Source organism: Pteropus medius, unplaced genomic scaffold (assembly GCF_902729225.1).
Source record: "Pteropus medius unplaced genomic scaffold, Ma_sr-lr_union100, whole genome shotgun sequence".
Lineage (NCBI taxonomy): Eukaryota > Metazoa > Chordata > Mammalia > Chiroptera > Pteropodidae > Pteropus > Pteropus medius.
In genome coordinates, this window is record NW_024340692.1 from 1,357,742 (window position 1) to 1,373,320 (window position 15,579).

The 15,579-nt window shown below is 39.8% G+C and overlaps 1 protein-coding gene across 6 annotated transcripts in view; it reads left to right on the forward strand.

Annotated features, from left to right (window-relative positions):
• SLC24A2 (solute carrier family 24 member 2) overlaps positions 1–12,187 on the forward strand; it is a 209,346-nt gene extending 197,159 nt beyond the window's left edge. For all 6 annotated transcript variants that reach the window (XM_039869301.1, XM_039869352.1, XM_039869427.1 and 3 more), the window contains 3 exons: positions 3,997–4,086; positions 5,636–5,802; positions 10,049–12,187. In XM_039869301.1, coding sequence (XP_039725235.1) covers positions 3,997–4,086; positions 5,636–5,802; positions 10,049–10,298 — 507 coding nt within the window. In that variant the 3' untranslated portion in view covers positions 10,299–12,187. The remainder of the gene's footprint in view (positions 1–3,996; positions 4,087–5,635; positions 5,803–10,048) is intronic.
• The last annotated feature ends 3,392 nt before the right edge of the window (positions 12,188–15,579 follow it).

The following is a 15,579-nucleotide window of genomic DNA, read 5'->3' on the forward strand; positions in this document are numbered from 1 at the left end:
ACAAAAGCCAATAAATGGCTTCTTGATCATGATTATTAGCACAGAAGGTTTTTATTAGATTTGTATCAATTATTTTGTACTGTATAACATACCACCTCTAAACTTAGTGGCTTAAAACAATAAGCATTTTTCTAAAGCCCATAATTCTATGAATTGGAGATTTGGGCTAGGCTCAGCTAGACAGTTCTGCTGCTCACTTATATGGCTGGGGCTGATTGGTGTAGAGGAACAGCTTGTCTCTGCTCTACATGGTCTCTTATCCTTACACAGGGTAGCCTGAGCTTACTTACGTGATGGCCAAGCTCCAAGAGCAGCAAGGACAAAAGCCGCAAAGTCCTCCTGGGGCGTACTTTGGAATCTGCACACTGTCACTTCCAGCCACAATTCAGAGGGTGGAGAAATAGGTCTCAGCACTTGATGGGAGAAAATGTTGTGGCCATTGAAAGGGCCTCTTGAAAAATTATCCAGGAAGAGATAGAACAAGGGACAAATATATTCATTAATAGACATTTGCTACTTCCTCAGGGCCTGGCAGCCCTGCCTCCTCCGAACGTCCCAAGCCTTGACAATAATTACAAAGAAAACGTGATTTTTAAAAAACATATACATCTAGTTTCAGAGTAAATAGTACTCCCACTTGTTTTTATTTCCACTTCATTTATATGCAAATTATATGACAGTGTTTGCTGAATTACGCACACTTCCAGCTCAGATAATTAGCACAGGCTTCACTTTTATAGTTTTCTTAAATTAATGGCTTTGTTTTGAAAGTAAAATAAAACTAAAATGTAAACCATAATGAGGAACATGTCTTTGATGAAAATGGAAAATAGTAAAACAAATAAAGACCCCAAAAGTTATATTCTCTCATGCCTTAGGATGGATATTTTTACAAGTCAGGAATACATCTAATGAGATGTCAAAACATGACCTATCAAAACTAGAAAGGTACATGAGAACCGAGCTAGGATTTTGCGATTTCTATTCACACTGATTCATTCACTAAGTACATTTATTATGTCTACTATGTACCAATCACAGTTCTAGCAAAGGTGAAGTAATTGGTGAACTCAGAGAAGTTTAGTGACTTGCCCAAGCACACTTGGACAAGCAAGAGGCAAAGCATCTTAGCTAGTAAGAGGCAAAGCCAAGACACTAGGCAGAGTTTCAGTGTCCTCATCTCTTAAAAACCAAAATGAGAATATCGTCGAATAACAATTGCCATTGTTACCTGAGTTCTTATTGTGTGCCAGGCACTTTGCTAGACACTTGATGTGCACAAAATCCTCAGAATAACTAGATATTACTATTCCCTCCATTTTACAGATGAAGAAATTGAAGCTTAGAGAGGTTAAATAATTTGTCTCAGGGCATATCACTAGTAATTGGTGAACAGGAATTTCAATACTGTCCTATTAATCCAGCGGCCACAGTTTTAATCTTTAATAGAATTGTTTTGGAGAACTTTGCTAAATATTTATGTCCCAGAATCTTGCAGAGAGTAGATGCTCAGTGAATATTTGTTGAGTTTAAGTCACTAAAGATATAGCCAATTCGTGCAAACAGCTAATGTCCAGCAACATTTTGCAAGCCAAGAAAATATCATTCTGATGTACTAAAAGCTTCTAATGAGAACATTAGCTGTCAATTATGCAAGTAAACCATTACATTGGGAACAAAGTGGTAGGCACATGGACACAATTTGCTTTTTGCTAATTAGTATGAGGCCCATCCCAGCAGATGTCAGGATGAGCCACTATTACTAACCATAAATTAACGTGTCAGACCTTGGCTTCAGGAGCTATTTTCTTCCTTCCATTGAGACTGGTAACTGAACAACTGCACAGGTGCTACTGGGCGGTGATGTCTGGAATGAGACTATAGAGGCAAAATAAGGAGAATAGTTCAGAAAATGTGAACGAAGAGGAATTACATGGGCTGTGAAATTGGAAATGATAAGGTACTTTGACAGTTGGGAAACACTTAACCAAACTGCTGATGCATGAGGGGTTGATGGTTCCAAAACAGGACCAACAGGAGAGGTTGGGTGAGACAGATGGCCATACAGCTGGAATGCTAGTCTATATTTCCCTGATGCTCTTTATATTTTCTGGCATTCAGATCATAGCCCAGTCTTATGGTGATGATGATAATCATTATGTGTCTGTAGCCGGGTACATTTTGAGTATTATTGGCACTGTTTTTCTTTTGGAAAGAATCAGTATAACCTAGATATTAGAATACCTGCTGTATAGTCAGATAGACCTAGGTTTAAATTTTATGTCTAGTTCAAGATCTGGATACAGAGTAGGTGCCAGCCTTTACCTATGCCTAGTTAATGATAAAGGCCTGAAAAGTTAAAGAAAAATTATTTTTAACCTTTTTTTTAATGAGTCCCTAATACAACACTAGACCAAGATACATTTATATGTCCATTCACTACTAATTGGCTTCTTGATTAAGAATCATAAGCACCAAATTGAATTCAAGAGGTTTTCACTAATACTGAAAAGGTAGCAGTGGGAGAAGCATTTGAGAATAAGGTTGTGACTACTCCCTATGGCCTGCTGCCTCCCCCAATTTAATCAAGCCCACTGATCTTCCAGATATCCCAGCTAACGAATGGCCAAAAAAAAAAAATGCAGCAATCATTAAAAGAGAGAAATGATTTTGTAAAATTTAACAGAACTGTATGAATGATAATAAAAAATATATATTGAGACGTTGAAATCAGTAAAGAGAACATAAGCCTGGTTTGGAGCAATAGAGACTGTGTTCCTCTTATGGATATTCAAAAGATTGCCGTGTATAAGTTTATCTTTTCTTTTTAATGAAGTTCTCAGAAGCCATGGCAAAAAAGTGTTCTACATGACTGCCCAAGGTCAGCCCTTTAGACAACTGAGATAGCTTTCATCCCAGTCAACTCCAGGATTTGTTTCTCTGGACGAAATTGGATGACATTATCAAAGCAAAAAATGAGATTGTTTCTCAAAGTGGAAAGCTTTGAAGTAAAAACTGTTTGGCAATAATAGGTGAGAGGCTGAGAACATTATGCTATCTAAGCATGTTTTAAAGGACCTTGATTTTGCAAAAAGGGTCTCAACAGAACACCACCAATGGTAGTGCAAGCCTGGATTTTCCTATAGTGGGGTCAGGTAAGAAACACTGCATTTTGAGTGTCTGATTCCAGCTGATATTTGAAAGAAATTTTAAAAGTGCTCCTACTGTAAGCCTGAGATTGCACAAAGTCCAGTGATAGAGGTAGAATTGGACATAATATAGTTAGGGCTGGAGAACAGGACAGAAAACACCCCCAAGAGGTTCTACCCTGCCATCCCATAGACAGCAACACAGTTGGGCATCTCTACCCAGGTCTACTCCCATCAAATGTGTAGTTCAAATGTCCTGGATTGGCCATCATCAGGGATCTATAGAAACTGTGGTGATGGCTTCTTTTGTGTGGCTTTTCTTGATAATTCGTGAGACCATAAGAAGAACCAACCTATTTTTGAACCTACTGATTCTTCCTGTTTCTTGTAAAATGTAATTAATGCCATAGGTTTTCTGGCATGTGGATTATTATGAAACACGAGTTGAAGCAATAGAAACTGATTCTGATGAACTTGAGCCGAAGAAAGGAAAGGGAATAAGAAAAGGAGGGAAGATGTGGGGTAGTTAATAGATTGAAGGCAAGGCTGAGAAAGCAGGCCTTGGAAAGGGTGAGAGCAAAGGGCTTCTGAGCATCCACCAGCAGGAATAGACATTCTCATCAGGAGATTTCCATGTCAGGCACTAGCTTTGCAATGATTTGGCTCCAACTAATTTCACATTCCTAAGAGACATTCCTACTGTCCTGGATTGACTAGGAATGGCTAGGGCCTTTTGATTGCCAATCCTACCAAGACTGCATGCTGCATTGGTGGTTTTAGCTTTGGACTATCAGACCACCTCAGTTGATAGCACTGATCCTTTCACCTCTTCTTGGTTCTCTTCCAGTCATCAAAGAAGTTTTTTCCCATCACGTTCTTTGGCTCCATCGCCTGGATCGCAATATTCTCGTACTTGATGGTCTGGTGGGCACACCAGGTAAGACCTTAAGAGTGACACCATTTGCCTGGTTTTTCTTTCTGTTGCCAAGTAGTTAATCAATGTGTTTGGTTTCTGAGACTGTCACACAGGATCGTGTCTGATAAGTTAAATATACTAGGACTAAAGAAATTTACTTCACTTAACTTACCCTTGTCTCCAGGCCTTCCCCTGTAGCATGGGGTCCAATCTGCATAGCCCCAGACAGGCATGCAATAAGGAAAGCAAGCCTAACTGCTGTCTTCCCTCTGAAGCCTGAAACCAGGACAGCTCAGGCTGAGGAGGGACATCAAGGTTTTGCCTGACTCGGTGGCACTTACTTTCTCTTGGGCAGCCACTCACCTTAGCAGCCTTTCAAACTGGCTCTTAGGAAAGGGGATGAAGACAAAATGGTCTCTTCCTTGAGCTTCAGTTTACAAAAATGATGATGTATTTGACTTTTACCACTTGCAATGGGCGTATGACTCAATACCTGTCATACACCCATCACAAGAATAAACTCTCAGCAATTGTTTGTCGTAACACATGAATGAGAGAACAAAGTATGAAGATTGTACGTTCTCAGAGATAATAGTGGTAACTATTATTGACTGAATGTGTACTGCTGCCAGGCAATTTGCATCCCTTATTTGCAAATCATATGTATATCTGATAAGAAGACAAACAGATTAGCAAAGAGAATGGAGGAGCTTTCATCTGAGGCACAACCACTGTCTATGACAGAATTCATCAGTCTTAAAAAACAAAAACCAAAAGGAAATATAATAACAGCCTCCCCTTGCTTTTCAATAATGATATAACATTAAGGGCTTCTCCACAAATTATCACTTAGTTCTCACAACCACCTTGAAGGTATGATCATCCCTACTTCATGGGTAAGAAAGTGAGGATCAAATACACTGTACAATTGGTTCAGTTAGTAATAGATCGAGTACTTAATAAATGCCAGAGCCAGATCTTGCACACAGGTCCTCTGATTTTCTAACTGATCGTTTCTTCACAGCTACCTTGCTGATTTACAGTTCTGTATGATCATATCCAAAACCACCCAAAATCAAGTTTCCTATGGAAATGATAGTATTAAGTGTTTGAGAGTAGATTATCAACACTAGGAGATGTTAACGAAAAACAGGGATACTGGGTGTAGCTCCTTAACCGTCAGTGGTAAATCCAAGGGCAAATTTGCCACAGGATTTGGTGTACTGGCCCCTGAAGCCACTGACCAATTGACTTTAATAACTAATATTCTACTTCCTCTACCCAGTTTTAGTAACACCATATAGAGGCTGCCCTTTAGCCCTCTGTAGCTCTTTTTTGAGATTGTCTATTTAATCCTTATGTGAACATTCCCAAACTCTTGGGTCCATGTATCATTAAAGCATAAACCCCTCTATGGCAATGTTTGTGGCTTATTCCTCTTTATCATCTCAACACTCAGCACAGTGCAGAGTAGGAACTCATTTAAAAGGGTGTTTCATTGAAATATTTGTGGTTTTGATGGTTTTGTGACTAAAAACACTCATTTATTTGTTCCTGTCATCACTTTTAGGTCGGAGAGACAATTGGCATTAGTGAGGAAATTATGGGTTTGACCATCCTGGCTGCTGGGACCTCCATCCCTGATCTTATCACCAGTGTCATAGTGGCCCGGAAGGGCCTTGGAGACATGGCTGTATCCAGCTCTGTTGGAAGCAACATTTTTGACATCACCGTAGGGTGAGTAAAGATAGTTCTATAAAGGTGCACACCAGCTCCATCGCTGTCTTTGTCTTCTCAGAAGCTGTGAAGACATGACCAGGATCTTTGAGCCTAAAACTAACCAATATTAATAGAAAGTAAAGACTGGTAGTATCACTCAATTTCACCAACTCCATTTTTCATTTTCTAGGAACTTAGTGAAGAATAAGCTATCCCTAAACAAGCAGAAACACACACCTGCCTGCAGGACAGATGTTGTAGGACGTACTTTTTGCTTATACAATGTCATTGGCTATGTGTTATAAATATTCAATATTCAAGCATGACAGAGATGCTCTGGTAGTTGTTCCTTACTTTTTGTCCATATTCTAATTCTAATTAAATGTCCTACCCACCTCAGGTGAGATTTGGATTGTAAAGCAAATTGGACCAAACATAGGCCCAGCAAAAATATCTCATCTCTCTCCTTGGTAAAACTGGCAGATTTGCATTATCATTTGCTTATCTTTGCTGGTAAAGGTATTCTAGGTTTTTTGAAAGTCAAAAGATGAGGTCTGTTCTTAAAGTTAAGCAAACTGGAGTTCTCAATATGTATAATCTCTAAAGTGGATCAGATTGGGAAGGAATGTCATTAATTTCTATCATTTCATTTAACTCATCAAAAGTAAAATTAGTCTGATAAATAACTTGAATGGCAGACACCTGAGAAAGTAAAACATGGGATATCATCCTATATTCCTGGAAGAGCTGACCTCTTAAAACTTGAATTTGGAAACTCACTAAAATGCATCTACTTTCTCATTGAACTTCTTGAATAATCTTATACTTTCCTATTACCTAATGGACATAATATTTTTTTTCATTCAATGTTTATATGCATTGTATGTACATTTTTATCCATTTAAACTACACAAAGACCCATGAGGTATTTTAACATCCCTATTTTTCAGATAAGGAAACACAAGGGCACAGAGTTCATACAACTAGTAAATAAGATTTGAACAGAGTCTGTGCTCTCAACTATAGCACTATCTGTTCACAAAACCCTGCTCTGATCATCCACTGTCTGAACTACCTTTAAGTTCCAAAGATGCCCTCTCCTATCATATTCCTCTCTTTATTGGCCCCTGTCACTCAAGAGTCCTTCCTGCCTGAAACTCTAACTTATCCTTTCAATGTCAACTAAAATACAAGCTTGTCTGATTCTCTTGAGCCTGACCTGGGAGCTTTTGCTCCTGTATACTTTCCACACATGTCATGATCATGTACATCAGTCTGCCTGCTAGACTGTGAACTCTCCAAGAGCAATTATTCACCAAAACCTAATACCTTAACTAATGCATGGTAGTGGCTTAACAAATGTTTGTAGGGTGGATGGATGGATGGATGGATGGATGGATGGATGGATGGATGGATACCTTAAAAGGTGTATGTTTTAAAGAAAGAATATCCATAATATAAACAGTGTTTCTCAGTTCTACTGCCTATACATTTAGAGTAGTTACCTTGGTCAATCTCTTTATTGAAGAGAAAGAAAGAAGAAAAGCGAGAGAGAGAGAGAGACAAATGTTCTGTAGTTTAAAAGATAAAATCCTACAAATTAGGAAAAATTACAAGTGTTCTAAGCCATATTTGTCATGCTTTTGAAAGATAAATATTCTAGGAAATTGCAAAATGTTTTTATTCATTGTTCTTAAATTGTATATTTAGTAACAAATAAAAGTTTAAAGAAAAATCACCCTGAATTCTGCTACCTGAGAAAAACATTTAGCTTCTGTATGTTTTTTTCCAAATATTTCACAAAGTTTACTTAGGGAATATTCAGTTTTGTCCTCTTAGATGGCTTTTATTTTTCCATTTTAAAGGCATGTATGCCTGTCACTGAGTAGGCATCTATTAGTAAATTAGTATATCAGCTATTTTTCTAAGCTTATTCATAACTCATAATTAATATTTTATGGTTTCAAAATATTCCATCTTGTTGCTTTTCAGTTTAACCATTATCCTTTAGTAAGACCTTTTTATTTTTTTCCCAATTTTCTGCTATTATGGGTGTTTCTATGAACACTTTTATGCAGAAAAATCTCCTCTTCAATTATTTTAATTAGGATAAATTCCTTCAAGAAATATTAATGAATTAAAGATGATGAGTATTTTGATGGCTATCGATGTATATTTTTCCAAAACGTCTTTCCCAAGAGTTTATAGCAATTCATAAAGTCCTGGAGTGTAAAGTTTCTTCATAGTCTTGCCTGAATTTTCTTTTTGCTTATGAGATTAATACATACTCATGGTAAAAGATTTAGATAATAAATGTAAAATGTAAATAAAAATTAATGATAATCCACCACCCTTTTTTAATTCATGTATTTTTTACATTATTGAAATTGCATTGCTATTTTTTACATGTATCCATTTTAAATATAGAATTATATGATTATTTGCCTGCATCTTCATAAGCTTATTATTTTTATTTGCTACATAACATCATATCAACTTAATAGCTCACTATTTGACAAATTGCCTATTATTAGAGGTTAAGGTATCCCCAATTTTTCACTACTCGAAGTAACACTGAAATAATTATTTTTCTGAATAAACTTATATCTGCATTTCAAATTCTTCATTATGCTTGATCCCTGCCAATAGAACTGGCAGGCCAAAAAGTATGAAGATGTCACTTTTCCCCCAAAGGGTTTTACCTATTTGTAGTACCATTAACCACAACTTCACCGGAATTGTGTGTGTGTGTGTGTGTGTGTGTGTCTTAATAAGAGATGAGAAGTGTGGAAGAAGAGTTCTGGTGGACAAGCCCCTAGCAGAAGTTTTCATTTTTGTATCATCACCACCATGCACTCTTCAGCCCTTCTCTGACTTTCCATTGCTGACCTCAGAATGCCAGGGCTGCCTCCTCCTGCGGAAAGCTGATTTTGCACCTTGTTCTCTGAGCTGGCCCTGTGGAGCCCACCCCTCTCAACGTATCCACTGACATATGCACCTCCCAACCAGGCTCTAGTAGGTGATCTGTACTGATGATTGCCATGAGGCTGTCACATCAATCACTTCAGTTTGGCCCAGGTTAGCATATGCACCTGGATGAGGACTTACCTGTGGCAGGCCTTGGGATTTCAAAGATGCATAACGTGTAGGCTCTACCCTCACATGCACTCTCTCTAGCAGAGGAGACAGGTGTGTAAACTCACTGCCCCTTTCACTTCATTGTTTCTCTCATGATACATGCTTCTCCTTTGTGTTTCAAAAGGGTGCCTCCTCTTCAACACCCCTGAGTTAGACCCAAACTGAATCTTCCCTAGCCATTTGCTGTGGAGTAGGCTCAGCCAGCTGGGTGGCTGGGTCCACGTTTCCTAAACACCATTCCATTGTTAAGCTCAGTGGGTGGAACTCAGCTGCACCCAGCCACTTGGGGATACACACGCCACTGAATCGGGCATCTCAGCTATGTTACTCTCCTACAGAGTCCTAACCTACTCTTGTGGTACACCTGGAAGTCAGCTTTCTTAATGTCTTTTAGGGTCGCCACTCTAGATAGGAAACAAAAGATGTTATCATACTTTAAAAGTCAAATGCAAAGGGGGAGAACACGTATAAAATACACAATAAAGTTTTTAAAAATCACATCACAAATGTAACATACAGTCTTTCTCAAATCTTTCAGAAAGACCTTTTTAACTGAAAAGATTGTCCCATCTTTTCCAAAATAAACTTCAGACGACTATATTGTATCATGGCCCCCGCCATCATCACTTATTTTCACTTGCTTTTAGGTTGTTAAATCATTGCTATACTCGCTTTCTCTCTCCATTTTAAAAAATAATTTTGCCATTTTCACTGCTGATATCCATACCTTTTCATTTGTCTTTTCCTCTTCTAACCCAAATCCTCCAGTTCACTCCTTTAGGGCTGAAAGCAACATTTCAATCACAGCTAGAAAAGAAACAAAAAATTATTTCAAATACAATTCAGAAACCACCTCCTGCAGTCACATCTTCAATCTTATTCAACGGTAGAACAAATTCTCTCCATTCTCCCTAACTCGGTCGGGACATAAATAAAGGTTTTTAAAGTTCACCTGCCTCCCTTATGTGATTTCCTGGGCCAGCCATGCCCAAGTCATAGCAAGCCTAACAAGACTCACTATGAGTCATTTCCAGTTATAGATTCCAAGAAGTTAATATTATGTCGTAGGCCTTCTTCGACATGTCTACCTGCTCCTCCTGCCTACCCCTGCTTCTCTCCCTCACAGGCTCCCACTGCCCTGGCTCCTGTACACCATCATTCACAGATTCCAACCAGTGGCCGTCAGCAGCAATGGCCTCTTCTGCGCCATTGTCCTCCTCTTCATCATGCTGCTCTTTGTCATCCTCTCCATCGCCCTCTGCAAGTGGCGGATGAACAAAGTGCTGGGCTTCATCATGTTCGGCCTCTACGTTGTGTTCCTGGTGGTCAGCGTCCTCCTTGAAGACAGAATTCTTGTATGCCCAGTCTCCATCTAGCAGGAAAAGCCATATCTTAAACCGACAGCCTGGATGGTCCCTCCCCGTTCTGGGTTCTAGGTTCCTTGACCTCTAGAGAAGAGGCAGTGTCCCTCCTTGGTGGACGTGAGGAAGGATGGACTCGCACTGGACCGGCTCGCTTCACAGACTGCTTCCACCCTTGCCTACTGAACCGGCTTCATGCAAGAGACAAAGAGAACTGTCCATTTGAGGCTTCTCTCCACTCACCGCTGACAGGTACTCCTCGCTGGTCGGAGGTACATTCGTTGTAATGACGCAAACAATGATGGAGGCTGTGTATATACATATAAAATATACATTTTATACATAGATGCACATGAACACACTCTGCCTGTTCCTGTAGTGTACCTCTCCTTCCAAGCCTAGAGAATAATGCATACCTGTATACAAACACAAAGAAACATTATATATATATAAAATTATATATAAATAAATACAAATGCATCTTTTCAGGGATAGCTCTAGTATATTTATAGTACCTATTTGAAAAGGGGCATCAACCTTTGGTCTGAGCTTTACCTCTTAAGCGCAAGAGGTGAACTAAGGGAATCATTGCTGTGACCTTCAGCCTACCTTGGACTTATTGGGATCTTGCCTGGTGAGGTGGGTGTTTTAGGGAAATAGATTGCAGGAGTAAGGGCTGGGTGGAGAAGGTCTGTAGGGGACCTGAGTTGAGCCCTCCAAAACATTCCCACAAGCCAAACAGCAAAGACTTTCTGTCAACCGCCACTGGGGTACACTGACCAAACCCCATAGGGTTACTTGGGACAGACAGAGGTAAAACCCAGACTGGGTGGGTACTGGTCTGTGGGCAGGAGGAAGGTGACCAGGGTTGGGTTTTTCTGGATTTTTTAATACATATACATATTTCCCCAGCATGCAAGTAGAAACTATGACTGCAAACCAAATTAACGCTCTTCTAGGTAGGACAGCGAGACTATACAAACTGAACCTCTATTGTTCAAATGCATGTCCCTGTTATCATCAAAAGAAGGGAGGCAAGTTTAGCTGTGATCGTCATTTAGATATATTTTGATGCTAAGGGCTCACATATAATCAAAATGCTGCCAAAGGAGCCTGGATACGTAATAAGAAATACCATCCAGTAGAGGCGCTTAGTGAGACTTGCCACCTAATGGGAATGAAAGGGCACACTTCTTTAAAGCATCTTCCCGTGTGGTCATAAAGGGCTTCAGTATCTGAAGAAGTCATTATTCCTTAAATAGAACTAAATCAACTCTAATCAATACTGCCTGGGTTGAGATATTTAGAGAGGTTTGGAAAGGCATGTGTTTGCACACTTAAGATGGTTTCTGAGTCTTATGTCTAGTGGTGTCAGGACCAGGATTTGTTTAAAGCCCATGTAACATCCATGTCTCTCCTGCTATCAGGACCCTGTCTGGGACTCTTTCTAGCTTCCAGAGAACACCGAAGACTATACTTAACGGCTTCTTTACACTGACTTCAAGCCAATTACTCCAAGGTTTTGATTTCCTCATTTTGCTCAGCATTCATGGGATAATTTCGTGGCATTCGTTCAGTGCCCCCAGGTTCTGTTTGACACCTTATATGACTTCTCAGGTCTATGTCAGTAGAAAATAAAACCGGCAGGGAAAAAAAAACAGGCGAACTAAATTGATGAAAAAATATGCACTTTTTCATTTTCCCAAGTTAAGCTTTTCCTAAAATCAGTAGGAAAAGTCAATAGAGGATGGCTCATTGTTCTGGCTCATCCTACGTCTAACTTGGAACATACCATATATGGAGAACTGTACCATATGTGTTCTTGTCTCCAGTCTATTGTTTCACTGATTTTGTTGTGAGCGCATGCCTCCTAACATAGGAAGACAGGATGCAGAACTCACAGCTGGAAAAAGAAGGGACCTGACGGCCCCAGATCAACCTCATTAGTCCCTCCACAAAACCGTGGCTCGCTCAACAGAGCATGGCGATAGATCGGCAGTACCCATCATTGCTCTTCACCCACAAGCAAAAAGCACTTCTAAGTGGAGGCCCATTAGGAAAACAAGAAATCAGGATGGCTGCCGCCCAGGAAGCTAGCTTTCAAGTCCCTCCAACTTTGCAAAGTCTAGTTTTCAGATGTGTGAGAGAAACCTGCATCTTGTTCATCAAGAATTTGTGCTACTTCCATCTAGTAAAAGAGAATGAGTAAGTGAACTTTGAGTTAAAAATTGGTCGTTTTCCCTGTGCATGACTTGAAGAGGAGCAAAGTTGGTTATTGCGTGAATATGCATTATCAACTAGTTTGTTATTAGAGAGGTTTGAATAGGTGACTTTGACTCAACTACAGATATGTAAAACTGGAAAGGATGAGAGAAAGCTGGTGCAGCCGTGTTTCTGTTCCAGCACTTCCTGATGCCCCGCCTGCCCTCTCACTTCTTCCCAATAATTCCTAGCTGAGCAACGACTTATCCCAGTAGCAATGGAGCTCTTACTTGCCCTGGAGCTCCATTTCACAGGGAGTGCTGAAGTCATTAATGAAAATTTACATTCGAGAAGACAATATTGCAAAGCCAGGTTGCCACCTCATTGATTTGCACTGAGCACAAAGTATACAATTGCAGTGTTCCCTCGCTGGCTGGTGTACTGGCCACCTTCTCCCTGCCACTGTTTGCCCCTGGTTTCCCCTCATTATGTGTCTGTAGGGTTATGTGTGGGTTAGGGAACATCCAAGGAGAAGTGTATGGGATACAACTGTAGATCTTCAAAAGCATTAAAATCATTAACATAAGAAAGAACTTTCCACATCATGGTTTCCTGAGGAGGTCATCTCTAATGCTTTTTCTGCATGACTGTGTATATACATATACATATATAAATAGAAATACATACATGTATCTTTATACCAGATATATATGTACATACGCAATATCCCTTACATCATCACCAATCATATTCAGGATTCAAAAGAAGGAAGCATTAAGTTTGCCACAGTGACGGAAAAGGAGAGTCACACTCACCAACAACCTAAGAGAACATTTCTTCCTGATCTCATAAGGTTTGTTCTGTGCACATGCTCTTACAAACATACACATTTGTACCCACTCCATATATTTTCCCACCCCAAGAATATAGATTTACAGCCTTACAGAAATGGCCAACCATAATCCCACTGCTGATGTAGAGGCAAAAAAATACACAACAGAAAACTACAGGGGGGGAAAATTAGACTGCAGACATTCTCTTTGCTTCCCTGGAGCAGGGTATAAAATAATATAAAACTTTCAAGAGCCAACTTCTTACTGCTCAATCTAAAATAAATGAGCTGGAAACCAAATAGGTCCTTTTATTCACAGCAAACGAAGCAGATCTTGCTTGTTGTCATCTCCCCTGTCTCCCTAAGCAGCCTCAGGACGGGAGAGCAAGTTAGCTCAAACTGAGAGTGCTCAAAAGAACCTTCTAAATTGTATCTGGGAATGCCCATGATGAGTCTAGCTGCCCTCTGATTTTGACTAGCTCTTGAAGAACTGAAACTGGAGATTAGATGGTATTTCTGAAATCTCCCAGGCCATAAGCTGAGCCAGGCAGTGACAGATCAGAAAAACACAGTACATGTGCAGGGACTAAGGGGTAAGGTTATTTATCAATTTGGCAGATACAGCAGAATATCTTAAAGCCTTTTCGGGAGATTATAAAAAGAGGCAAGGACTGTTTCATATTTGGGGGAAATGCTTTGTAAGGCAGTTAACAGGTGTCCCTTGACAAGGGCCATCATAATTTACTTTCTAGGGAAGACATGAATTAGGTGGTTTGGAGTCCTTTCAGCAAAACACAGCTGTCTCACTGGTGAGACATTTGATAATATTAATGTACATCCATTCCTGGGCAGGAAGAGAGTTGGCAAACTCCCCGCCATTGCTCACAGCTCTTAAACTGCCTCCTCTTTAACAGGGAGATAGGAAATGAGCTATAAAGAGAAGCCCCCCTCCCACACCACCTTAACAAAAAGCTGACCAAGGAGATGACAACAGACAGAGCTGCTGGCCAGATAGACAGTTGGAGAAGATGAGACTTCTGTTAAATGCTCTGCTAAAATAAAATTACTGGGTTGGAATATCTGACATGGGTCTGATGACCTACCTGAATACAAATGTTTCAGAAAACTTCAGTATGCTTTCTTCCCTACATCTACCAACACACACACACACACACACACACACGCACGCACGCACACAAGATGATGAGGATGCCAAGCTTCCTTGCACCTGAACAGATTGTTACGCCATTAATTAAGTGGCCATATTATAAGAGGCAGCTCTGTTCCAAAAGAATAAAAGAGAAAACGTTCTCTATTCTGGAGAAATCAACTGTCTCCTGAAAGCTCGTTATAGAAGCTAATGCTCATTCTTGCTAAGCCAGATCTTATGTAACCATCTGGCCTAATATTTTTAAAAGACATCATCAGCTCCTATAGCTCTCCCAGCAATATTGTCTTCAATTAGTAGGTAAGGGGTTGTCATTAAGAAAGAATTCACGGCAGAGGGGATGACTGGAATAAGGAAAGGAAAGGAGAAATTAATTTATATTCACTGGGATTCCCAAGAGAGCAAGTGTCACATTGATATATACATATCCCTATGTAGTTTAAAATAACTACAAATTTAGGCTTTTTTTAAACAATTACAAGAGCCTATATAGAGTCCCAGATTTTTTTTTAAGTCCCCTTCTCAAGGAGGTCTTGGGCAAGATAGGTAACGTACCCCTTGTGCACAACCTATTTGACTTTAGCTCTTTGCCTTTATATCTTTGTGTTTCTTTTATAATCTCACAGCTTCGTATTCTTTGAAATATACAGCAGACAAGAAAAGCAATAAAGGGCACACTCACAGCCAGCCAAACTCCATTACTTATTATTACACCATCACAATATTTTTTTCACTTCCCCGGGAGCTTTAAACCTGCACGGGCTGCGGCATGGAGAATTAAGATGTTTGTCTAACTCATAGGTACGCTCATGTTTGCTGTGGAAGAAGTAACACATGATTTCCACCTCGACCGTCCCCAAAAAAATATTGCCTGCATTACCATTTTACATACCTTCCTACATGCAAGGGATTGGCCTTGCTCATAACCACCCGAATTCCACAGTGATCTTTAATCTGACTAGTGACAACTTTGTTTAAAAAAAGAGCGAGAAAGAGCTACACAGAACAAACCAGTCCCCAAGTCAGCCAGTTTTTTAGACACAAAAATGACCTTGTAATTATGACTAGATAGACAACTATGTTCAAATGTGTGA